This window comes from Pteropus medius, unplaced genomic scaffold (assembly GCF_902729225.1).
Source record: "Pteropus medius unplaced genomic scaffold, Ma_sr-lr_union100, whole genome shotgun sequence".
NCBI classification, from domain to species: domain Eukaryota; kingdom Metazoa; phylum Chordata; class Mammalia; order Chiroptera; family Pteropodidae; genus Pteropus; species Pteropus medius.
Window position 1 is genome coordinate 59685542 of NW_024344378.1, and position 24439 is coordinate 59709980.

The 24439-nt window shown below is 46.1% G+C and overlaps 1 protein-coding gene across 1 annotated transcript in view; it reads right to left on the reverse strand.

Annotated features, from left to right (window-relative positions):
• DRGX (dorsal root ganglia homeobox) overlaps positions 1–5764 on the reverse strand; it is a 29440-nt gene extending 23676 nt beyond the window's left edge. The window contains exons 1-3 of the mRNA XM_039872452.1: positions 5731–5764; positions 1485–1582; positions 462–563 (exon numbers count right to left, since the gene is read on the reverse strand). Coding sequence (XP_039728386.1) covers positions 462–563; positions 1485–1582; positions 5731–5764 — 234 coding nt within the window. The remainder of the gene's footprint in view (positions 1–461; positions 564–1484; positions 1583–5730) is intronic.
• Positions 5765–24439: the final 18675 nt, after the last annotated feature.

A 24439-nucleotide genomic window follows, 5' to 3' on the forward strand; every position in this document is an offset into this window, starting at 1 on the left:
TCGGATCTACTTCACTAAAAGTGTCCACGTGCCGGGGAAAAGTTGGACATGATGCAATTTCTGGAAAGCAGATCCTACCCTGTTCCCATCTGAAAACACAGTTCTCTGCAATTGACCGGCCTTACCCCAGAGTGGTCAGAGCTGCTTTGAGAATAGCATCTCAGCTCTTTTTTTTTTTTTCTCCAAAGCAAGGAAATGGATGTGCATTGATGTAATTTAGTACCTTAGAGACGCGGACAAATTAGTGTAGAACATTATCACTAGTTAATTATGAATGACCGATTAATCAACCTAATCTAATATTCCACATTATGTTGATGTTATTAAAGTGCATCATGAAAATGACAGATAGTCTTCATTTGCTTTCTTTGGCCAAATGTGCACTCTGCAGTCATGATGTCAAAAAAAAAAGTTTGCCAGTTTTAATATTAGGGAGTTAAATAATTGAACAGAAGGCTCACCTGCACTCTGGCTTCCGTGAGGTTTATTTTCATGGCCAGCTCTTCTCTAGTGAAGACATCGGGGTAGTGCGTCTGGGCAAAAACTGCCTCAAGAGCTTCCAGCTGGTAAAAGGAAGACATATTTACTGGTGAGAGGTTGTGGCTAGATGGGAGGAAGCAGATGCATATTTCAAATTTGCTACGAGTGGTGAGGAAGTCATTTCACAGATCAAATAGGGGAGAAGAAGGAGAATAGAGCTCTTCGAAAAGATCCCACAGAATTAAAATTTCAACCACTGATAACTTAGGAGCTAAGACTTGCTAACAACCTCAATGCTCCCCCAAGAAGTAGAAGTATGAAGAGAAGTGCAAATATTTACATGCATTTACATTTAAATATTTTCATAGGAATCAAAATCTAAGGGTGGCCTTATGAATTAGAGCAATCTACACAGTATTCACCATAGGGTGTAGGAGAAAAGAAACAATTTGCAGACTCTCTCCCTGTCTCAGTCCCACAGAAACTGCCTAGGGGTGTTTGGGTCACCTTCCTGACTGCTCCAGTTTGCTCCAGAAGTTGAACAGATCTAAGAGAAGGGGCCCAGGTCCAGGAAACACAATGTCAGGGTTCCAGTTGTAGCCCTCCCATTTATAGACAACAATACCTTCTACAAATCAATCAGCTTCTTGGGTCTCAGTCTTTTCATACCTACCGGGGATAAATATGTTCTACTTGCCTTCCCCAAAGGATTATTTCAAGATTCAAATGATATTGCTGATGTGGAAATGTTCCCCAAACTATCAATCTTAGTCAAATGGGGGCAATCATTATCACCTCTTCACTTAGTATCCAGGATCATAAGGTCAAAGTCTTTTGCCCTCTCCCAGAACAGATTCCTTGACACATAAATTGTTCAAGAAAATAAAGATCTGGTTAACATAATCAGTTTGCTTTATTTGAAAAGACAAAGAAGAGCAGCTCAAACCTTGATGTTTTTGGAGGCATGAAGCAGCAACTTCTCAGAAGGGGAACACCCTCATTACCTGCTGAAGAGTGAATGTCGTCCGGTTCCGGCGCTGTTTCCTGCGCAGAAACCCATCGTCAAAATCTCCTGTAGAGTGGTTGCCAAAGGGTGCGGTGCCTGCTGGAAGCAAATAGAATCAGCCTGAGCAGAGGATCCCCAGTCCACACCACCCCTGGCCACGCACACTCATTTGGAGATACCAACCCATCTCCTCCAGACAGAGCCCAGTCAGTCCCAAAGCATCATTCCCTGCTCCTCTTATTAAACCCCCTCTTTTCCACTCGCTGTGCTCTCTCTCCCAATAACCTATGACTTTACGCTCAGCTGTGCCTATTTCATAGGATGGGTGGTGACCTTACTCCCCAAGACAGCCAAATTCGCTTCTTGCGAAATTCTGGACTCAGGCAGAAAAGGTCATTGGCTTGAGGTAGAGCCTTCATCTGCCCTCCAGCTCCCAGGTGCACCTCTGTCCAATATGTCTTTACTTCATCTCCTATCTCAATGGAAGCCACTATGTCTTCCTTTTGCTCACCTATTAGTCAACTTGCAGGTGTTTCTATAAACAAGGGTTAAAAGGTAGGAGTTGGGGAGGAAACAAAACATCAAAAGCTTTTCACAGCACTTTTCTCCTAGAACTTCAGGACAGGAGGAAGTAAGAAGTTTATAAATGAATATTAATTACCGTTGGTCACAGCTCATCAGCACCATAGTGGATCTGTTGTATAGATGTCAATTAACAAGATATCTGCACCAATAACTGCTGTCCTAAATTCCAAGCAGACTTACACAGGGCCGCTGTCAAAGGACAACCCCCGCCTCTGGCCAGGCTCATAAAGGCACTGCATGTGCTTCCCTGAAAAGAAAGGTGTTCTTTCCACTGTCCTCCCAGCAGCCTCCAAAGCTCCTATAAAGCCAGAGCAGTTTGGCCCCAAATATGGATTCAGATCATTTTCCAAATATGCACCATTTACTTGACAGTCCACAATGGTTTCTTAGGAAAACAAATGAGCAAGTTCCCATTAGCCAGTGATGGTCATATTTGCCATGGGCTTTGGTCTCAGAATCACTGCATATTCAGCATTAGGAGCTGGCAAGCCACATGCCCAGGCAATGTCCCTCAGAAGGACTTCGACCCCAAAGAAGCAAGATCCTTTAGGCTTTTAAAAATTCTATCTACTAAAGGGAATTCCTCCTACGTATTATTCTCCAGTGCCGCATCCTTTGCCACAATACCCTGACTCTCTGCTGAAGCCTTCTCCCTCTGTCTTCCAATCCAAATTGCATTCTTCAAAACCCTAGGTATAAAAATTTCTCTCTAGCTCACTGGAAACTTAAAAGAGCAGCCTCAAAGCAGTCTTATTTCCATTATTTTGTGGGAAACCAAACTGTTTCCTTTTGAAACAAAGCACTTCACTGGTAAGGATGGAATGCAATCTCTAAGACTCTCCAATCACAATCAGCTTCAGGCTGGTCCCAAATTAGTTCACTTTGTGTACACATAAGAGCTCTAAGTGAAACGCTGCATATCAAATTGAATCCTAAAAAAAGACTGATGCTTCATCAAATTAATAAGTGCAAAGGTTGACAACCTAATAGAAAAGAGGAAAATATGAAAGGAGGCTTTTTACTTAAAAATAAGTACAGTAGTCAATAATGTTATGAAAATGTTAAAGCTTATCGATAATTAAACAAAACAGAACAATGAACTACTATTTCCACCATATTGGCAAATAAAATAAATAAATAAATAAATAAATAAATAAATAAATAAATAAATGTCAGCATGATACCCAGTGCACACCATTCATCATTTGTAGCTGCAGACTTATTAGAGGGTAGTCTGACAATTTTCATAAAAAATTTAAGTGCACATATGGGCATTTGATCTATGAATATACTTTTAAATTGTGACAAAGTAAAGAGAAAAGAATGTTCTCAGCAACACGGTAATTTAAAAAAGAATCTGGAAACAGCCAAAGTCCCCAGTGGTAGACACTTTTTGCACATCCGGTGGAATACTACACAGCAGTTTAAAGAAATCACTAGATCTGTATACATCAACATGGGAAACCCCTTAAAATATATATTATGAAGTGAAAAAAGGAAAGTTCTGAATGACATGGCAGTATGACCTCAGCACAAATAAGGCATCATAAAACATACACAGAAAAAATACATAAATGAGGGTAAAAACATATTTTTCTTGAAGGGATCACAAGAAACCAAGAATAGGGTTTAATAGAAAAAGAGATGGAGGATTTTACTTTTCAATGGATAGGTTTGTTTTGCTTTGATTTCCTAAGCAGGTATATGTAGTATTTTTAAATTTAATATCAGCAAAATTATCTGAGAAGTGAGATTAAGAGCCATGCTGTGCTTTCTCCATTATGCCTCTTTACATTAATAAAAAAAATAAAAATTAAAAAGCTAATATCCAAAGGTCTGTTCGCAGCCTTTCCATCTGCATGCAGCAGATCACCTCTTCTCCAGCATCATTAAGCTAGAATAAACACCTCTTTCTGCAAAATGGCTTAGAAACACATCTGCAAAGAGATTAAGAAAAAAGTTTCTTAAAGACCCATCTTCTATTTTTGTGATCATAGCAGTCAGAATCAGCTGTGAGGTGAGATGTTCCTGAGGTGTGGGATAAAAGGTGAGCCCACAGAACTGAGCTGATAGCAGCAAGCAGCTCTGTGTTGGGGCCATGGCAGGCTGGGCTAGGACTCTCCCTAAGTGGCTTCTGTGATCTGCCCTGCAGACAGAGCTTTCCCCATAAGTTATCCAGGCAGCGCACCACCTGCTAAATGCCCCAAACCTAGGCCTATACCACTTTGACCAGAAGGGTGGGCCACTGGTTGTCAATCAGTCCAAACCCAAAGTTCAGAAGTGTAGCGATGTGTCCACCGCACATTCAGAGAGTCTCCATCCAGGCCTGAGATACAGTGTCAAGGGATGGACCTCTCAGAGCTTTGTATAAAGCCTTTCTGCCTGGGTCCTTGGAGGTAAAAGGAGGTGAAATGCAGGCAAGTGTCTGGCCTCTCCTTAGGAATGTTGACCAAGCTGGCAATGCTTAAACACTGGTTCTCATTAGCTGCCTTTAGAAAATGCCACTGACCTCTTAAAAGCTTCCATAGGAAAAACAAAAACAAACTTCTGAAATCCTTGTGCTGTTGGCGAGCTGAGGCTCAGCTACTGCTCAAGGTAACCCCGGGCAAGGTGAACAAGCATCCTCAGATATCTTAGGTCCCTCAGTGTCTCACCACCTTGTCCTGACCCATGTTTCCCTGGATTTCTTGGCCTTCAAAATTCTTCCACCCCACAAGTAAATCAAAGGAGTAGATTGCCAAAGCCAAGTACTGGTATTGCTTTCACAGTTATAAGTTCTAATGTCCCATAGCTGAGACTATTGCTCTGAGGAAGGTTCTGTTAAGGGCCAAAGTGTTTGGCTTTCCTTTTGCCTGATGCATACTAATTCCCCCTGTTCAGAGGGCCCCCTTCTTGAAATTTCTACTCCCCTCCCCACCCTGGGGGCACCAGAGATCCAAGCTGTTCCCTTCTCATCAGCCTACCTCCACCTAACAGTCCCATGCAGAGATCCCACTGGGGATCCTGAGGCGGAATTTCTTCTAAGGCCTGGAGACCCTCAAAGACCCAAAACTTGGCCAAGGGATTGGGGAGTGGTTGGCATTTGAGGTCAGAAACTCAGTGAGTCACAGAGGAGGAGCCAGGCCAGGGCACTCAGGGAGGTGGTGGGCAAGGCCACCTGGCTCCGAAGGGCCACAGTGGCCTGGAACAGACGTTGAGGCCCCAGAGCAGTATTGCCTTGTGCCGGAGTGACAGCAGCCAGCAATGGGTCGTTCTGGTTCATGGTCGGGCCCAGGACAATGCAGGCCAACTCCCTAGTCCACCTTGGCTTTTCAGGATGTTTGCAAAACACCGTGAAAGATTGATGCGGCCCCCTGGGCGGGGTAGCCCCGATTAGAGGCGTGACACCAGCATCTGTGCTGGGAGGACCCGGCTGGTCCCTGCGGCTCGCATAGCCCGGGGCTGTTCAGCTCAGGCAGCGAGAGATGGTAGGAGGCAGGTGGCGACTGGGCGGTAGGCTGGAGCAGAGTATGGGGAGGGGAACAGGGCGCCTCGACCCACCGTCGGTCGGCTGCACCCCTGGCAGGTGGAGACCCAACCACCCGCCAGCCCCACTGCCGCTTGAGCCTTTTCTGGCCAACGCGGGCCTTTCGGAACGCCCGGAAGCGGCGCTTACTCACCCTCCAGCTGTGGTGGACAGTGGAAATAAAACATCGCCGACGGCCGGATCTTCTGGACTGCCGGGACCCAGAGAGTGACCGCGGAACCGACAGGCGCGCCTCGCTCCGGCCTGGCTGCAAAGCAAAGAGCGATAGTCTAAGTCTCCCTCAGTCTGCGCCCCAGCCCGGCCTGGAGCTTACCCGGCGCTCTCCTCCGGGAAAACCCCTCCTAACGCCTTCGCCCACTGTGGGGACTGGTGCGAAGGTTGTAGCGCCGTCTCAAGCCAGATCCCCGAGGGACGGCCCTTCATTTCGGGTCTACCTCCAGAACAACTGTGCTCCCACCCCGGCCCCCATACCAAACCCGTTCAGTTCCCGGCTCTTAGGTGCTCCCGGCGCAAGCGCTGCACCCAGGCCACCGCAGCCCGGTCCCGCGAACGTGCCAAGCCATCTGTGCGAACAGCAGTCCCGGCCAGGAAGGCAGCCGATCCGCCCAGGCCCGGCGCGCGGGGCTCGGTGAGCGGGTCGGGAGCCGCGCGTACCTCGGCGGGCGGCGGGCGAAGAAGGCCGGAGCGTGACTGCCTCCGGTCCGCACGCCGGGCTCGGCTGGAGGCGGGCGGGGCTCGGCGCGGCTGGCGCCCGCAGGACCAGAAAAGTGACTCGGGAAGTGGCCAGATGTCTTGCTGTCTGTCTACAGCGCGCGCCGCCGCTCAGCACTCGCCTTTATAATCTCACGCATAATTGGCCTTAATCTGATTATTTCCAGCGCTGTCTACAGCGAGTAACTTGGATAGGTCTATTGGGCCTTACAAATGGCCCACGTGGTGTAAAAAAAAAAAAAAAATCTGTCATTTTCCAGCAAACATTAGGAATTGTTTCCCATTTCTTTTTAAAAGAGGCTGGTAACAACGATGACTTACCACCCAAAAAAGGCATTATTTTCTGAACACTTCACCCCACCCCTACCCGCGTCCCCCGACGCAAACCTACTTTCTCCTGAAGAGCTTAGATTTGGGCGCGCCCTTGTCAGAGGCCTGGCGGCTCCCGGGCAGCGAACTGACAAAGCGCTGCTAATTTTCGCCGCCGGATGGGTTTTGGGGGGACTCTTTGCACACGGCTTCCCTTTCCAAGCGACCGTACAAAAGGAAAGTTTGATTTTGTTCTCAGCAAGGGGTCCCTGAATTTATGTTTGTTTCTCGATGCAAATGATATGCGGTGGGACCCTTCGCAATTACTTTTAAAATGCATCCGAGGCAGACACTCAGCAGAGAGAGACCGCCCTTCCCTCTGCCTGGGTGAAAATTAAACTCTAAAGTACCGGGCTGAAATTTTCAAGTCAGGGGCGCAGGATTGGATCAAATCACATAAACTGCAAAAAAAGCAAGTCTAATGGTGCATAATTGGTTCTGTAATAGCATTACACCAGGATAATAGCCCGTTACGGCCCCCTGCACTATTAAGTGCTTCCCTGGCGGAAAGCCTTTATGATATTAAAGGGGGAATATAATGATATTTTGGTTATTAAATGCGTGTAATTAATTTATGCACCACTGAAAATAAAGTTGGTATTATGACCCACTCAAGATGCATCAGAAGATGCAAGTCAGACAACTGTTGATAAGTTCTGGTGTCTGTGTTCTGTCTAGACTGCTGATTTTATTTCGGGACGATGGCTTCTTGGACAGACTGCTTAAATTGAATATTTTATAAACATTCTAATGCTGCGTTCAGGAGCCATGGCGAGGCAGTAGGTCAGGGCCCTGCACTGCCTTGCATAGGCCTTGACCTTAAAGACACAGCATTGGAAACAAAAAGCCTGGCGGACCCACATGTGGACATCAGCCCCAGCGAGTCGTGTCGAGCTGTAGGGCAGAGTGCCGGGGCCCTGGTCCGCCGGTGGACACATCTCCGAAAACCACCTGGAGAAAGGCGCAACTCGGCTCCTTCGGAAGCAAGTCGTAGCCTGGTGAACCTCAGTGGCCCCTCCTGGGCACAGCCCGCCCTAGCGCGCGAAGTCGGCCCAGCCACACGGAAGAAACCGCTAGAACTCGGACTCGATTGAGAGAGGAGAGTTCCTACGGCGCCAGCTCAGCCCGGGCTACCGACTCCGCGAGTCCAGGCGGCAGGCCCGGGAGGTAGCGCACCTGCAGGTCGGAAGTCGGGTGCGGTAGCAGGCGGGGCCAGCGGAAAATCTGAGAGCGCCCTTTCCACTTCACCCAGAGAGGGCTGGAGCCCCGAAGGCCCACCCTCTCTCAGCCCCTGACAGGAGGCTCAGCGCGCGTTCTCTTTCTCCGTTTCCTTCAAAGGACTCCTGCTCTTTGGGGCCCTTTCCAAGAGCCTGAGGCTCCCCTTGCTCGCCTGCGTATGCCAAAAGCCCCCTCAGGCTCCTGCCAGCGCGCCCTGCGCCTGGTGCCTGTGAAGCGAGGTTAGGAAGGCATCCGGGCAGGTTGGGCCAAGATGTTCCAGGCGCACCAGAGAATCTGTGCGGGGACCCTTGCTACCAGGCTCCCGGTGCTTCGTTGGCCGCAGAAACCATCGAAGTCCAAGCCCCAGTCTCAGCTCCCCATCCCGACATCAACCGAGGCAACAAGAGCTGTCTCGGAGCTAGACAGGCTTGTCCTGGGTCTGCAGGCAGCGCTCTCTCCGCTCCTCCCGCCGAGTCAGAACCCTAGACAGGGCACTGGTTCCTCTCCGGCAGCGGAGTGGAAAAAGGCGGGTCCCAAGGGTTCTCCTGGATCCCCGCGCTGTGTCGCGGTGGAACCCGCCCTTCCGGATCCCGGGCGTTGGGGGACCGACTGATAATCTCGGTGGTCCAAACCTGCGAAAGTTACTTGGGACGCGCGCTCAGCGCTCGCAGCAGAGACCGAAATCTCGACTCCGCAGTACAGCGCGCGGCTCCTGCTCCGCGTCTCTAGCCGGGAAGCGTCCCGCAGCCTATCGCCGCCTGGTCTTGGCCCTCTCAGCGTCCCGACGCGAGCCTGGCTGCTTCCCTGGCTGGACAACCAGCCCGACTCTCGGAAAACACGCACCTCGGCGCGCGGCTTGGAGCCAGTTCAGGACCCTCGGCCTCGCCTAGACTGATGTGCCCTCTCCCGGATCCGCGAAGCCGGGCTCGTTCCTGTTAGCAAAACAGCGAATAAACAACCAACCAAGCAATCTTAGAAACGAAAGGCTACAGCAAACTTTAATGACGCCAATCCCCCTTTTTCCCTCAGATCATCTCGGACAACCCGGGGCCAGGGATAAGGTGACTAATATGAATTTGCTACCGTCCTCCTCCCTGCTAAAAAGGGCGTTAGTAACGAAAAGGTTATTTTTTTCTTAATTCTTGTGCGGTAAAATGTATTTTTCAATTAACCAAATTCACTGATCTGTCCCGCTTGGACACTCTGATGATTTACAACCTAAAAGTGTACTTTCTCTATCTAAAGACCAAGGTGACTGCTTTTAATTTTCTCTAACCTCTTTACACTTGATGTTCACCAGACTCATAATGTTAATTGGCTTCATATACGGATCATCAGTTTAATGAAGAAATAAATCCTGTGTTGCTTTATGTTTTAACAGTGATTGCTTTAATGAGGAATGTGACGTGTTCCAAAATCAAAGCTGCAGAAGACATTAGAGGGGGCTTCTATTAGGATGGAAATGCTTCATGTTAAAACCATGGTCGTATTTCAACAGATTCTCACACTCCTGGCTCTTCTCACCCCCTCCTGGGTTGCTTCCATCCTCTGGAAGGAGACAACTCTGTGTTTGGTCCTCCTCTTGATATTTAATACACAGCAGCCGCAGTCTCTATTCCCTATAAGAGTCATTTTCTGGTTACTAAACAGGCATGCTTCTTTACCTCCTGTCCTGCAGAACACAGAGAAGCCAGAACAGAGTGTAGAGTTCAACTTTCAAGGTTGTTCACTTTTTAAAAAATAAAGCAGAAGGAGAGTACACACCCTAAGATTTATGTGCAGATGTTACAGAGGTGGCTCCCCCAGAGCAGTACATCCCTACCACTGAAAATTCAAGCCTCAGCTCTTAAAAGCCGACAGCTTCGGATAGGCAGAGTCGACTGCTGCTGACCCATGCTCTAGCCCCTAAAAATGTCTGCAGGGAATGTACTGGGCTCCCACTTGGATGATGAGAGTTGTACATCCCTATATCAATTAACCGGAGAGTAAATCTGCTTTCTCTAATGGGTGTTTGATTTTTCTAATTTTAAGCTTCTTCCACGAAGGGAAAACTGTCGTCTCAAAAACACTGAGAGCAGCAATAAAATTCTGGAAGTCGGAGCATCTATACCTGTAAGCTCTAAATTGTCTTTCAGTTGAATTATGAATTATTTTACATTGATTTCTAAAAAGAATCTTAAATCCTTAGAAAATGTAGGGATTTGAGGCTCCAGGTTAATGTCTCAAACACCACATATAGTATTCATTTCTTACCATTAGCTCTGTTTTAGGAAAACTGGAGAAATATTTAGAGGCACCACTGTCAACATCTTTTGAGCCCAAATGCATGAATGTATGTTGGACTTGATATCTGAGTTGTACTCAGAAGAGATTTTCCCAACCTTCCTTTAAAACTTTCTTTAGCAGAAACAATTTCAGTATACATGGTCTAAAATCACAACAATGGAGTGCAGCAGATAAAATATTTCAATTTTCAGGAAGGAAAAAAACACCTAAATTCCTAATTATGTGTTTCAGAAGTAATTTTTAATGTTGTTTTGTTATTAAAATTTTTTAAAGGCCTCTGTGGTATAATCCCCAGTGGCCACACATCTCTCCTAAGGCTGAAGGTTCCGAATATGCCTGTTCAGTATGGACACTGCATTTTCTACTTATTGGCAAATCTATTGTCATTTTGTAGTTTTGGAAATTGCCAAGAAAGCTTGGGTTAGCTAAACACGATAGACTATGTGGGAAAAAAATAGCAACTAATTGAAATTCCAGATAAACAGGCGACAATGAACAGAAAATGTATATATACGACAAGGGATGGATATGCATTTTATTATCTAGGAAATTCTCTATCATTAGTTTTACTGTCATGTAAAAAGTAAAAGCAGCTACTTATATGCAAGCCAGCTTCCAATATTACCTCACCGGCAGTGGCCACAGGACAGAGTGTATTCCCATGTGGTTCCCAGGGAATTAAACAGCTCAGCTCAAGGCTGCCTTATCTTCACAAAATAAGAAAGCATTGCACCTGAGGCAGGCCCATCCTCTGCAGAGTCTATGTATATCTAGCTCCATTCAAATAGTCTCCTGTCTTCATGAGCTGGGTAAGCTTGAGCAGGTGGGTTACTTAGTCTCTCAGGACCTCCATGACTTCCTCTGGGAAGGGGGATAAAATGCTTACGTCGAGTGCTGATGGGAGGATTAAAAACAGTACTAAAGGATGTTTAGGGCAGTGAAATTATTCTGTATGATACTACAGTGCTAGAGACCTATCATTATACTTCTGTTAAAACCCTTAGAATGAACACTAAGAATGAACCCTAATGTAAATCATGGGCTCTGGATGCTTGTGATGTGTCAATGTAGGTTGACTGATTATAAAAGATGTACCACTCTGGGGGATGATGTTAATGGGGAAGCAGCACATATGGGGGCCAAGGGGATGTGCATACTTTCTGCTCAATTTTGCTGTGCACCGAAAACTACTCTAAAAAAATAAAGTTTATTAAAAAAAAAAAAAAGACAGCGCTGAAAACAATGCCCATAAACACCAGCTATGACTGTTCTCATTATTGTCATTACTGTCTTGCCACTATCATGGTCCGCTAGGTGCCACACTCCTGGAAACACGCTGCCCGGACCTGCCTTGGGTACTTACAGAGGACATCTGCCTCTTCTGGGTTATCTCCAAGGCGAGCTCACCTGGGGCCAAAGCAACGCCACCCTTGGAGGGCTCCTCTGTGGCTCCTCCTCTCACCCATTGCCAGCCTGCCGTGCTTGTTTCCTTACATTTCCCCCTTCTTTATGCTTCATTGCCTGGTTTGTCCAGCTTACTCAGCACATACCTATAACTAGAAAATGAAAACCAAGGGCCTTTAACTGGTATTTCATTTGGCCAACAGAAACTGTTTTGGAAGTTCAGATTGATTACCTATAGACTGGGCATGTCAATTCTATTTAGTCTCAGACCCCACTATTCCACACCACTTTCCTCCGGGTCACCTCTCACATTTGTATGACTCACCTAGTTCTTGCAGGTATCTGACTTCCCTACCCCTGACATAAATCTGTGTGAGTTTATCAAACTTCTAGACTGATAATGACTTCTTTGCAAGTGTTAGGATGGGGAAGGGATGTATTGAGAGAGACTAAATCAGCCTCTGGAGTTTCAGAGTCTAGTTCAGTCCACCTCAACAAATACTTACCTAGCACCTACTCTGTGCTAAGCACAGAGACACAGACCTGAGCTCTAGGCCTCAGGACCCAGCCCCTAGAGACTCTGGCTAGGAAAGAAGAAGGAGTAGCAAGGAGAGGGGAAACTGGCACCACATGGTGCCATGCCAGAAGGCACTAGACTAAGTAGACCTTCTCTCCACTGCCTTAGAGAGCTTTCTGGAAGGGCAGCTTTCAGAATACAGCCCACTCCCAGTTCTGGGAAGGGCTGCCATACTCGTATACCCTCATGCAGCTACAGATGGAGAAGCATCCTCTCTCCCCAAAGCTCGTGGGCATAGTCTCTCATCTGTCTCTGGTGTTCTAGCCTTCACACCAGAGTCCAGAGGTCTTTTCAGGGCTCAGCATTAGCCTTCAGACTCCTGCTTACCAGTTCTAGCTGCAGTGAGAATATTGGGGGACTAGACCACTCTTCCATCTGGGATACATCCTACAGGTACTTGTACAATATTCAGTTTCTAGGATCCTAACATCCAGGACTACTCTGATGGATTTACTGGAGTCACTGACTTGCAGAAAGATTATTTTATAAATATTAGTTGGTAAGTCTAGCTGACTATTATTAAAGATGTAATAATGAATTGCTAATAAGAAAACAAAATCAATCCGAGGAAATCTCAAATAGGATTCTGCCAAAAATAGAAGAAAGACCTCAGTTTCCAAATATAAATTATCTCACCAATAAATTTCTAGGAAAAAATAACTTTCAAGGTCAGCTCTTTGGTGTGAAACAGTTTTCCATAACAAGAAATAACAAGAGTTGCCAAATGTTAAGAGTAATAGTGGGAGATGACACCTTGCAGAGCTAATAAACCACAGAAGCAGGACTGGAACCCAAATCTCCCTTCTTTACGCTCAACACTCTTCACTACACCTTCTTTAATAAGATTTGTTTCTCCTGAAACAAAATGCACAGTCGAGTACCCATGCCAAGTGCTCAATAAATGTGCAGGATTTAATTGAAACGACCATTGAAGAAATAAAATAAGTTTGCTAACCGAATAATTAGTAAACACAATGAAAGTCTTCCATCTACAGTGGGAAGGGAGTGGATTTTTCAATCAGGTTGGACTTAGAGTCAAATGTGGCTTCTTCTTAGACCCCGTAGCCCTTTCTTTTCTCCAAACAAGGATTGGCAATGCCTATCTTTTAGTATCTGACCTGGCCACCATCAATAGCTTATTTCTCTCTCTCTCTCTCTCTCACACACACACACACACACACACAGAGTAGGTGTTTCACAACTGTGACTTCTCTGGGCTACCTTTGCAAACCTAGATTTGCAAGACCCTTCTTCTTCCCTTCTAAATAGTCCATTCTTGTCTATTGCTAATCTCCCTCTCCAGGATGTTGTTCCTGTCCCCACCCACTTCACTGCTCTCTCCTACTGTCTGATTCTTTTTGTGACTTGGTTCATCATCATCGTGCCTAGCAGGGTCAGGCCATGTGTGTATATCAAGACTTCTCAGCACACTCCAGAGGTAGGGCACACACTACCTGCCTTCCCTCCTGCTGACCTCAGCCTCACCCAACAGCAGGCTTTCAGAGCACACTTAAATCCCAACATAAATATTTATTGAATGGAATTGACCGATGTCTGAGCAAGGCTGGTCAGGTGATTCCCCCGACTCAGCCCCATCTCCAGTCAGCCCACAGCCCTCACAGGACAGCCTGGTAAGGGGCAAGGCTCAGCATGACATACTGATACACGCTGAAAGCATTCACCATTTACCTGTTCATCTATTCATTTCTTCATTTATTCCACAAAAAGCTGTGGAACGCCAGTTTAATGCCTGTAGCATTCAGGGATGCCCTTGGAAACAAAACCCCAGGGATCTAGGAAAGAGGAAAGCCTCTCGTAAGTATTGTAGTGGAGCTTGCCAAAGTCAGGTCTCCAGCAACACACTGTAACCCTGGAGAGGACTCCTGCTTTCCAAGCCTGTCTCATAGGCCCTGAATAGCTTGGCCCAGTGAGTCTCATCCAAAGAGGGTGAGCCCTAGCTGCTGCAGGGCAACTAAAGCAGGCATGGACAGAGCTCACCTTTGCTGGGGGGATGGACATCCCCAGCACAGCCCTTCAGATGTCTATCCTGTAGCCTGCACCTTCCTCTTCTCTTTCATCCTCTAATCCCTTTGGCAGATGCTCAATGAGAATCACATTTGTGCCAGCTTCATACAGGGCTGGGGTGGGGGTGGGGGGCAAGAGAAAAGAGATGCCTTTTCTTTCACTGTGTTTAAAACCTTTTAATATATTTGTGTGTGTGTGTGTGTGTGTGTGTGTTTACTAAGCAGTAAAAAAAAGTAGACTATAAAGCCATGAAGGTAGAGAGCAGGTCAACTTGGGCTCATCATGATATTCTAAGCACTTAGCCCAATGCCTGGCACTTAGAAGTCATTCAATCAGGATCTGTAGAATGTATGAATGAATAAGACAAGATCTACAGGCTCAAGTCCTAGAGGATACAAACATGAACAGAGCATTTAGTGAACAATGCCTCTCCCTGCAGTGCGGGCCTTATGTCCTTCAATGCTCTCTAGAAAAATTCAGGGCATAAATAAGTGCATGAATCAGGAGCCAATCAATCGTCTTCTCTCTCCTGTACCTCTTATTAAATGATGATGAGGGTTTTTGAATAGTTAGAAGCAGTCACCTCCAAGATGATCATAAGTGGCAAACGGTTTGCAGAGCAAGGTGGACACACTGTCAATCTTATAGGAGAGACTAAAGCAGTATGAGAGCACATCTCCTAACCTGTTTTGCCCAACTTTATTCACAAACCATTCTGGTGTCTTCTCTCTCCCCACTCTGCAGCCTGAAATAGTAGAATGGATATGGTGTTTCATGTCCAAAATCCTTGTTGCTACTTAATTTTTTTAACATCATTTTCCCCATCTGCAAAAGAGAAATGATTCCATCTCAGAAGAAGTCCTTTGTAAAATGGCAAAATGCCCCATAGATGTGGTAGTAGTCAACATGTGTGATCTCCCTTTCACAAAACTAAAGGAAGAGAAGGATAGGTAACAGCCCTTCCACTTCTGTCCTTATTCTAGCATGCCCCTCTTTCTCTGGCATTTGCCTTCTCTCCCTCCCTGTCCCCGATTTCAGTCCAGCTACTATCTGGCAATGCTTATGCTCAGCTCTGCTCTTCCAAGGCATCCCTATCTCCTTTCATCTCTGCAGCAGCTCTCCCAAGAATGGCTGCATTGGCTTTGACCTCTCACTCTTTTCACTCCTTTAACTAAGAAAGAGTGTTTGGATGGATGGGAGAGGTAGGAGTGGAGAATGCAGAGTTTGCCAACTGGCTAGCATGGTAAAAGTCTTTTGTTTGACCAAAATCTGTATTGGCTTTATTTGATAATGTTTAAAATGTGAAAACAATTGTACAGAACAGAACTGGCCAAAGTCCATACGCTGCCTTTTTGTAATATCTTGCCTCTTCACACAATGATGATTTTGGCCTGACATCTGAAGGCATCTGAATTTACAATCCCTGGATAGGTTTTTTTATACTGGTGGGTTTATGTCTGGCTTTCCTTTTATTGTGCTCTTCAGAAAAAAGTTGTCTAAAGGAAAAATTAATTAATTAATTAATTAAATGTTAAAATTTTTTTTAAACAGCACATAAGACAACAAAATTAAAACCATCCACAATCTCACAACCTAAACTTAACCATTATTAACATTTCATTATATAGCTTACTGATTTTTATATGAATTTATCATACGTATACTTTTTAAAGAAAAAAAATGGGATCATACCACTACCTGGTTTCGTAGTTTCTTATTTTCTTCACAATCTATTGTGAATATCTTTTCATGTTATTAAATGTTCTTCTATAATATTTGTAGAGGTTCTATACGTAGTTAGGATATAGTCCAGTTGCTATAATGGAGACCCATAACAGTGTCTTAAACGAGACAGCTTACTTTCATTTCCCTTTTATGTGAATGTCCAGTCTGGTATGGTAGCTCTGCTCTGTGAGGTGGCAGGGCTTCCTTTAATGTGCTTTTTCTACTACCCCTCCGGTATGGCCCTTATCTACATGGCCCAAGAGGACGCCTCACCATATCTGCACTGCAGCCACCAAGGAGAGTAGAAAAGGAGGTGGCACACTCTGCCTTGGAGGGCACAGCCCTTGCAGGATCTGAAAGTTGCATGTGTTACCTCTGCTCTCATCCCCTTGGCCATAACTGGTCACACCTAGCCATTAGGGAGGGTTAGAAACGGTTTTTGTCTTGTCATCCATTCGCCCAGATAAATATCGGTTTCTATGATTATGGGAGAAAAGAGATAGGATATTGAGGGACAACTCTCAGTATCTGGTACAAGGGTAGTGGGAGACACCTGGCAGTATCTGTACTGTTGTGGAACATTTGCACCCCCGTTATTATTTCTTAAGATAAATTTTTAGTAGATAAACTATTTGATCAAAGAATAAACATATTTAAGATTCCTGAGTTCACATTTCTTCCCATTTCTGTAAGAGCCCATACCCACTTAAATATTTTTCTTTTTGGCTTCCCTTCTACCTTGAGCATCATTCAGCTCTTCATCCTTTAACAAGGGAGCCAACCTGCATTGAGTAGTAGACATCAATGAGTATAACCCTCACCTGAAAACCAGGTCCATAATGCAAATCCCACAGGCCTGAGTCAGCCCCCTCTAGTCAGGGTGGCAAAGTTGGAACCAGACAGTCTCAGAGATGGTCTGGGATGTCAGGTACTGTTGGTAAGGACTCACACACAGGCCAGGGGATTGAAATCTGGATAGAAGTCCTTGATCCTCTAGAAAGATCCTTGGGTAAAGAGGATGATTGGGGGCAAAGGTCACAATCAAGACACCCAAGACAAAAGGTGAGTTTGGGAATGCTGTGAAGGCAGGTCTTGGGACAGGCTTCCTTTTCCAGGACTAAGGAGGAAGATATTCATCAACAAGGTCAGATAGCAGGGCAGTCAAGACATCAAACCACTAGTGGATTTCTACCCATGGCAGAGTCATTTAACAGGGATCTTCAGGAGGCCACTCAGCTCTTTTGAGGGTTCTTAGAGGGTACTGTCACCAACAGATAGGTCTCTCTGCTTACACCCCTACAGAGTTGCCATACTTCCTGGGTCATATAAACTCCATGAAAATGTAAATTCAGAATAGCAACTGATGCCTCAAAAAGAGAACAGGGGAAATGGGAGAAAGGCAGATAGTGGAAACCCTAAGAAACCTCATCTCTGGAAGCAGAGAAATGGAGGGAGGATTTCTGAATCCCCAGGCCTTCCAGGCCAATTTCCTCATATTGGGCTGAGAAAGAGGTGCCAATCGACTGAGCAGCTTCTGAAATGGCTGCCTTAAAGTCACAAGGAGCTGCCCAACCTGGAATAGCTCCTTTCGATTGAAGCCAGAGCCAACAACTGCCACCTGGTGGCACCAAACTGTAAAGGGAATAGCTCCTGTCTTCTTCAGCAGGAAATACTGTAGATACAGCTTCATGTCGAAGACTTGAGCCAGGGCTAATTTATCTGTGCACTGCCATTGCCACCAAAGCCCTCGCACAGAGTGAGATCTCAGAATGTCTACTGGTTGCAAGATGGATGGATGGATGGATGGATTCACCCTGCAAAAGCTGTGCACCCTTTTCCTTCAAGTGGGCACTGAGTTGAAACTGGAAATGTGTCCTGGACCTCACAAGGAGTTTCAACCCAAGCACAGGCCATCCCAGGTACTTCTGACTCTGGCTTCTTCTGGGTCCACAGCCTGGGTAGAGGGTCTTTTTTACAAAAATTTGTGGGGACCAGGTTTATCTTCCATGCTGGGAGTGAAAAGCAAGAGGTCGGGGGGATATCCTAATATGTATCTCACCTGGGCAGTCAGAGAAGCCCCTAGTGTACCTGCTCCCACCCCAGCCTTGTCCTTGCTCTTCTCTCTGAGAAGGCTTCAAGGCTCTGGCCCTCACTTCACCCATTCTCAGCTCAAGAGACTTCCAGGGCCACCATAGCCCCACTCCCCCCAACTCTCTGGCCTTCTCTGGCTTTAATTTCCTTTTTAGCCATCAACATCTTCCTGCATGTTGTATTGGCACATGCTTAGCGTTCATCTCCCTGCTAACATGCAAGCTCAGTTGTGCATCCCAGTGTCTAGAACAGCGCCTGCCATGCAGCATATTGCTGACTGAATAAACCCCAGCTCTTCCCTGGCCGGAGCAGTTTTCAGCAACACCTGGTCCCCTCAGCCGCCCCCAGCCAGGACTCCTCACCACCAGGAAAGTTCATTATCCCTGAGAAGTGCACCTTCTTACTATGAAGGCAACTTCTCCTTAATCACCCTGCTGATTATAAGCCCTGTAGTACTACCTCTGCACTACCACCATTGCAAACCTCATTTTCTTACCAAGTCCAGAATAAACAAATCCAATAGATTTTGGATAGTTTTAATTATCGCTGTTTATGGGCCATAATGAAACTAGGGGGAGCATGCATAAGGGAGTTCCTGGCTTGTGCAGGGCGCTGGTGTGTGAGAGCTTGTTCAGGTTCATTTACTGTAATCCCGGTCACCTCCCCGTACCCAGAAACCTATCACTTATTCATTCCTCTTTGCCTTTGGCTGCAGGCCTGCCACTCTGGCAGTATGTCTGCCCTCATGAGAAGAATCAGAAACTAGGGACCAGGGAATAATAGAAGTTCTCTACGGGCCAGGTTCATGGGTTTGTTCCCCCATACTGATGCGGCAACAAGCAACTTTTTAAATAATTTCTGACAGTCTGACAAACCACACGAAAAAAGACATCTTATTTTATATTTTATTTTTCATTTTTATGGGGTTAAGCAGTTTACCATACACATATTGACTATATTGTATTTCTTTTGGAGTTTTTGCAGGGAGGCATCGTCTTATTTCATGCCTGTTTTTCTGTCGGAGGGTTCACGATTACTATTGGAGAATTAATGATTTGTAAGGGTTCTATATCCAATAAGATTTTACTCTTCTCTTTGCTACCTCTATTGCAAATGTTTTTCTTGGTTTATTGTGAGGCGGTGGCTGTGTGTCCACTTGCAAGACAATCTCAACTTCTCCGCACTTCCACCTTGGTGATAGCAGGGGCTGCGCCACCACAGCCCCCATGACAAGTCAGGGGAGGCAGCTCCTTTATACCTTACTCAGGACCTGGTTGTAAGGCTACCCAAGATGGGGGACCCTTTCTCTAGCCCCTGGGAGGACCCTGATCTCTCTTTATGTCACCCCCATCGCCCATCCTCCACCATGCACTATTGCATCCCCACTTTTCCAGCCTTAGGAAGTGGAAATACTTGTTCTACTCTAGTCTTGCATTTAGTCCTGACTCCTTTGAATCTGTTTCTGCCGAGGAGGGGACTAAGAGAAGAAAAACCAAGCTTGGGGCACCAGTCAGAGAACTAAGGGGAAAGAAAATATCCAGAAAAACCACACAGATGAGCCCTTGGGAGCCACCTACATGATGGCATGTCTTCACTCGCACATGTTCACAGAAAGACTTCTAAATATTGTGGTAGCCGGTCTATGAGCGAAGAGTGGGGGCTCCTTTCCACATCCACCATCCCTCGGAGGAGTGTTTGATGGTGGGATTTAGAAAGGCTGTGTCAGCTGCAGAGAAGGTAGGGGGACCTTGGAAACAGCAAGGCCTCAAGTGACTCTTTAGAGCCATGCCCTGTCACTCATAAGCTGCCCCTGCTCCTTGAGAGCTGAGGTGCTCAGAGTAAGGGACAGGTACCTCACGGAACTTTCTGGCTCAGCCTGAGCCTGGACCTGAGCATGCAAACTCTTGGAGGGGAGCAGAGGGAAGTGTGAGACTTGAATGACTCTTAACTATGACCAGGGGATTACTTGAAGAAAGGAAGTCTTACGCGTGCTTCCATCTTTTCAATAAGCAAAGTGTTCCCAGGCCAGAGAAGCCCAAACATACCCAGAAAGTCTTGCTGTTGAGAACTTCCCCATGCAGCAGAGCAGGCTCAACAGGGCTGCTAAGGAATCCATTCCCACTTTGCCCTGCAGTCTTGTATAGTTGGTTTGCACTGTCTGGGCTAGGGGTTCAGGGACACTGGTGGTTGGGAGCTAGGAGATCCACAGGCAAAGGCCTCTCACTGCCAAGCTTATCTGTAGGCCTCAGACCCAGGGAAGGTAGGTGAGCGGGGTAAAAGAGCCATGGAGGGGCTGAGCTGGGGCAAGACAAGGCACTGCCAATTCTTCTCCCAGCCCCTTCATGATGGACTGATGGAAAAACTGAGCCAGGACTGGAAACTGGGTCTGCCAGTTCAGAAGTTGTGAATGGAGTGGGGCCTGAGCAGCCTCTTGCTGGCCCAGCATGCAGGACCACACAAGGAAAAGTGGGAGAGAGGGGAAGGGCTGAGCCCAGGCACTGCTGTGAAAGGACTCTGAGTGCTGCTTCTGCCCTGTCTAGGCCAGTGGCCAATACCTCCATACTTTGGTCCTACTCATTCAAACTGCAGGCCTGAGGCACCCCACTCCCCTCTTACCTGCCTGAGCTCCTAGTCACCTCTCTAGACCAGTTGTTCTCACCTGGGGTGATTTTGACCCCAGGGGACATTTGTTAATGTGTGGAGATGTTTTTGGTTGTCACAACTCGGGTGAAGGTAAGAGACTGCTTCTGGCATCTAATGGAAGAGGCAAAAATGCTATTAAACATCCTGCAATGCAGAGGAAATGAAGAAAAATTTATCTGGCCCCAAGTGTCAGTAGTACTGAGATGGAGAAACCCTGTCCTAGACCCAGCTTGTTTATTCAACCATTCGTTCATCCACACGTTGGCTAGTGCTATGTACCATACCCTCTACTGACATGCCTCCCCTACCCCCACGGGTCCTACTTCTCCCTCCCCTTGGTCCCATTGTCTCCCCTGTGTCTTCATTAAGTAGCAGACATGTCCCAAACATCAGCTCTGTGCCAAACCTGGCACTGTAGGAAGTCCAGCAAAACCCAATCCCAGATGCTCACAGCCTGGTCTCGATCCATCTTCTTTGCCAGCTTTTATGTGAACTAGTGTCTGTTTTGTCTCCCTCACTAGAAGTGCATGTCTCCTTCAAACACAGGACTTTGACCGCACTCTCAGTGCGTGAAGGGTTGAGACCTGACTGCCTTCATTTCTGGGTCTGTAGGACACGGAGAAATGATTCTTGAATGGAATCTTAGGTTGGTCTGGGATCCCCGAGTTGTGAGAAGCCTCAGAGGCCAGCAGAACATTATTTGTACCAGGTGGGAGCCCATTACAGCCTGGCAGGCAAGGCTTGTAGATGTCCCTGCTTCCCCGCTGCCCAGACACGCCTCTTTCCGGTCAGTGTTCCATGCTGCCCAAATCAGGAAGCACACCTGATTTCTTTTAAAAATAATGTTAGCTGTTTTTTTTTCTTTCTTGTTAATATATATTCATTGTAGAAAATGTAGAAAACATAGCTAAAAAACAAGAAAACAAAAACCACAACCAAAGAAAACAACAGTGTTGGCTGTAATGTGTTTCTTTCTGGTGTTTTTCTTATGCAAACGGTTGTAGGGGGAAAAAAAGGATTATATTGTAAAGACTTCAGTAACCAGTTTTGGTTTTTTTTAATCCAATCATGTTGTGAACATCTTGCTATGAACATCATTTTTACTGTCTTCTCCATAACTTGGATTGGTGGATGGTTGGATGGATGGATGGTGGTTGGAAAAGGAAGGAAAGAAGGGGAAAAGGAAGAAAAGAAGGAGAAAGAAAAGGAAGGAAGGAAGGAAGGAGGAAGGAAGGAAGAAGGAAGGAAAGGAAGGAAGGAAGGAAGAAGGAAAGGAAGAAAGGAAGGAAGGAAGGAAGGAAGGATCGTTTATTCACAAGTTAGTTCATTATAGATGGATATTTAATTCACAACTGTTCTAAAATTTTCACATAAATGGTTTCTTGTTGTTAATACACTGAAAGAGTGCTGGCAGGAGTCTCTTCTTTCTCTTTTACTTCACTTTTGTCTAAATAATATCATGCATCTATGATGGAACACAAGGGAAGACATCTTTTTCTTTCCGCCACCTGGTTGACAGCAGCAGCTTACTGGCAAGACAAGGCTCTTGTTCTGATTTTATGAAACCTCTGGTGATCTCACCTGGGATCCAAACAGTTGTGTCAAGAGGAAGAAGGGTAAGGATCAGAGAGACCTTTCCCTTTGCTACTCTGTGTCAGCTGCATAGGGATGCAGGTGTTCCTGACCCCTGTGATGCCCAAGGTCTCAGCAATGCCAGTGATTTGCTTCCATAAGCTTCATAAACTCCACTACTTACTCACCTTCTAAGGTGGAGTGCCTCCACCATCCACCAGCCAGAGAGCCAGGAGAGTGGCAGGCTTTGCCCCAAGCTAGGAGGAATAGTACTGACTCCTCAAAGAAATAGCTGGTTCCAGATCAAATAGGGAAAGTACATTATGAGCCTGAGCCATCTTGCTGTGCCAGGAGGTAAGGAAGTCACCAAAAACTATGGGAACATGTCAAAAGGCCACAAGAGCTCACTTAAAGCAGCTCCTGGCCAAGACTATCCCCAATCAAAATAAATGATGATACTAATGGATTATAACCTACTGAACAAAATAAAATTCCATGAGCCCATTCTGATGCAAATAAATAAGTAAGCAGAGACAGCTCTTCCTTCCAGTAAATATCAATAATAAATGCAGAAGAAATGATAGAGTGAGAAAATCTTTTGGCAACCATTATAGTAATCATGGATTCAGGCAAAACTCATCAATGAAGGTAAAAAACAGTGGGTGAAAGTTTGATGAGAAATAGCATAGCCACATAATCTCAAAAGCATTTCCTCACAAATTACTCACTGAGCTCAAAGAGGAAAAGGGTCATGGAGAATAGAGGAACCTGGGAGAACCAAGTGATCAAGGTCATCCGCATGACCAATACAAGGACAGATGTTTATCATGCCTGCCAAGGCCGTGCCCTGAGAGGACACCATGCCCCCTCTGCTTGAAATGCTTCTCCTAACCTTAACCATGAAGAAACATCCCATAGACCCAAAATGAGAAATATTTGGCAGTCCAAATTATGAAGGTCGTGAAGGCCAAGGAAAGAAGTCTCCTCTTAAAGGAGACTAAAAGGATGGATGACCAAAGGCACACCTAATCTTGGACAGGTGTGTGGGTTATGTGTGTTTGGTATGTGTGGGGTATGTGGTGTGCTGTTTGTGTGTGATGTGTGTGTGGTGTGTTTGGTGTCTGTGTAGTATGTATGTGTGGTATGTGTGATGTGTATGACATTTGTGGTGTGGCTTATGGAGTATATATGTGGTGTAGGTGTGGTGCATGTGTGTGGGTAGGTGAATGTAGTGTGTGGATGGGGTAAGGGTGGTGTGTGTATGTGTGTGTGAAGAGAGAGTGCACATTAATCATATGGGGTAGAGATGTAAATAACTAGTGAAACTGGGTCAAGGGCATGTGAAAGTCTTCTGCCATTCTCTTAACTTTTCTGTAAGTTTGAAATTATTTTAAAACAGAAACATTTTTTTAATTAAAGATATATGTGAGCTGACCCAGATCCTCTGCTTTGGGCAACACTTAAAGAGTGGAAAGGAGGTGTGGCTGAAATCCATCCTGCATCCAAGCACCTGTCTGTGGTGTCCTGGCATGCCCACACCTGAACTCGCCACCCGGTCCGGCTGGGCTTCTGGTTGGGGAAGGCAGAGGGGGCTCATCTGAAACAATGCATAGGAAAGCATAGGAGTAGTGTCTGACATAGCATGGGTGTTCAACAACTCTGCCTCCTTCACTGCCCCCAGCCCTACCAGCCAAGAGAACTGAGGCCTCCCACCTGACTATCTGGGTGGCATCGAATACCAGTCATCCTTGAGAGGTCGGAGGCAGGTCCCTGGCTGAGAGGACATTCTCTCACTCTAACTCTAAGGTTGATCCCAGGATTGTGTGGATTTCTACCTGGAGACATGACAGTCTGTGAGGAGCTGAGCCCTCATTCCCAAAAGAGAAGAAAAAAAAGCTGCACACGGCACCATTAAGAAATAAGACCCAATGCTGAGAAATGCCACAACCCTGTCCACCTCATCAGCCAGGGAACTGGCCTCCTCCTGTCTGAGGAAGGTTAAAGAGCTCTGACCTGAGAATCCTTCCAGGAATCTGATCCAGAATGAGAGCAGAGAGAAGACCTTGTGTGTGGATAGTCCACCAGTATCATTTATAACAGGAAAAATAGGAACCCATATTAAGTAAATTGTGATATACCTGCATGATACTATATTATGTGGCCAAAAGAATTCTTAACATAGAAATGATTCATTTAAGACACCAAATGAAAAAATACATGT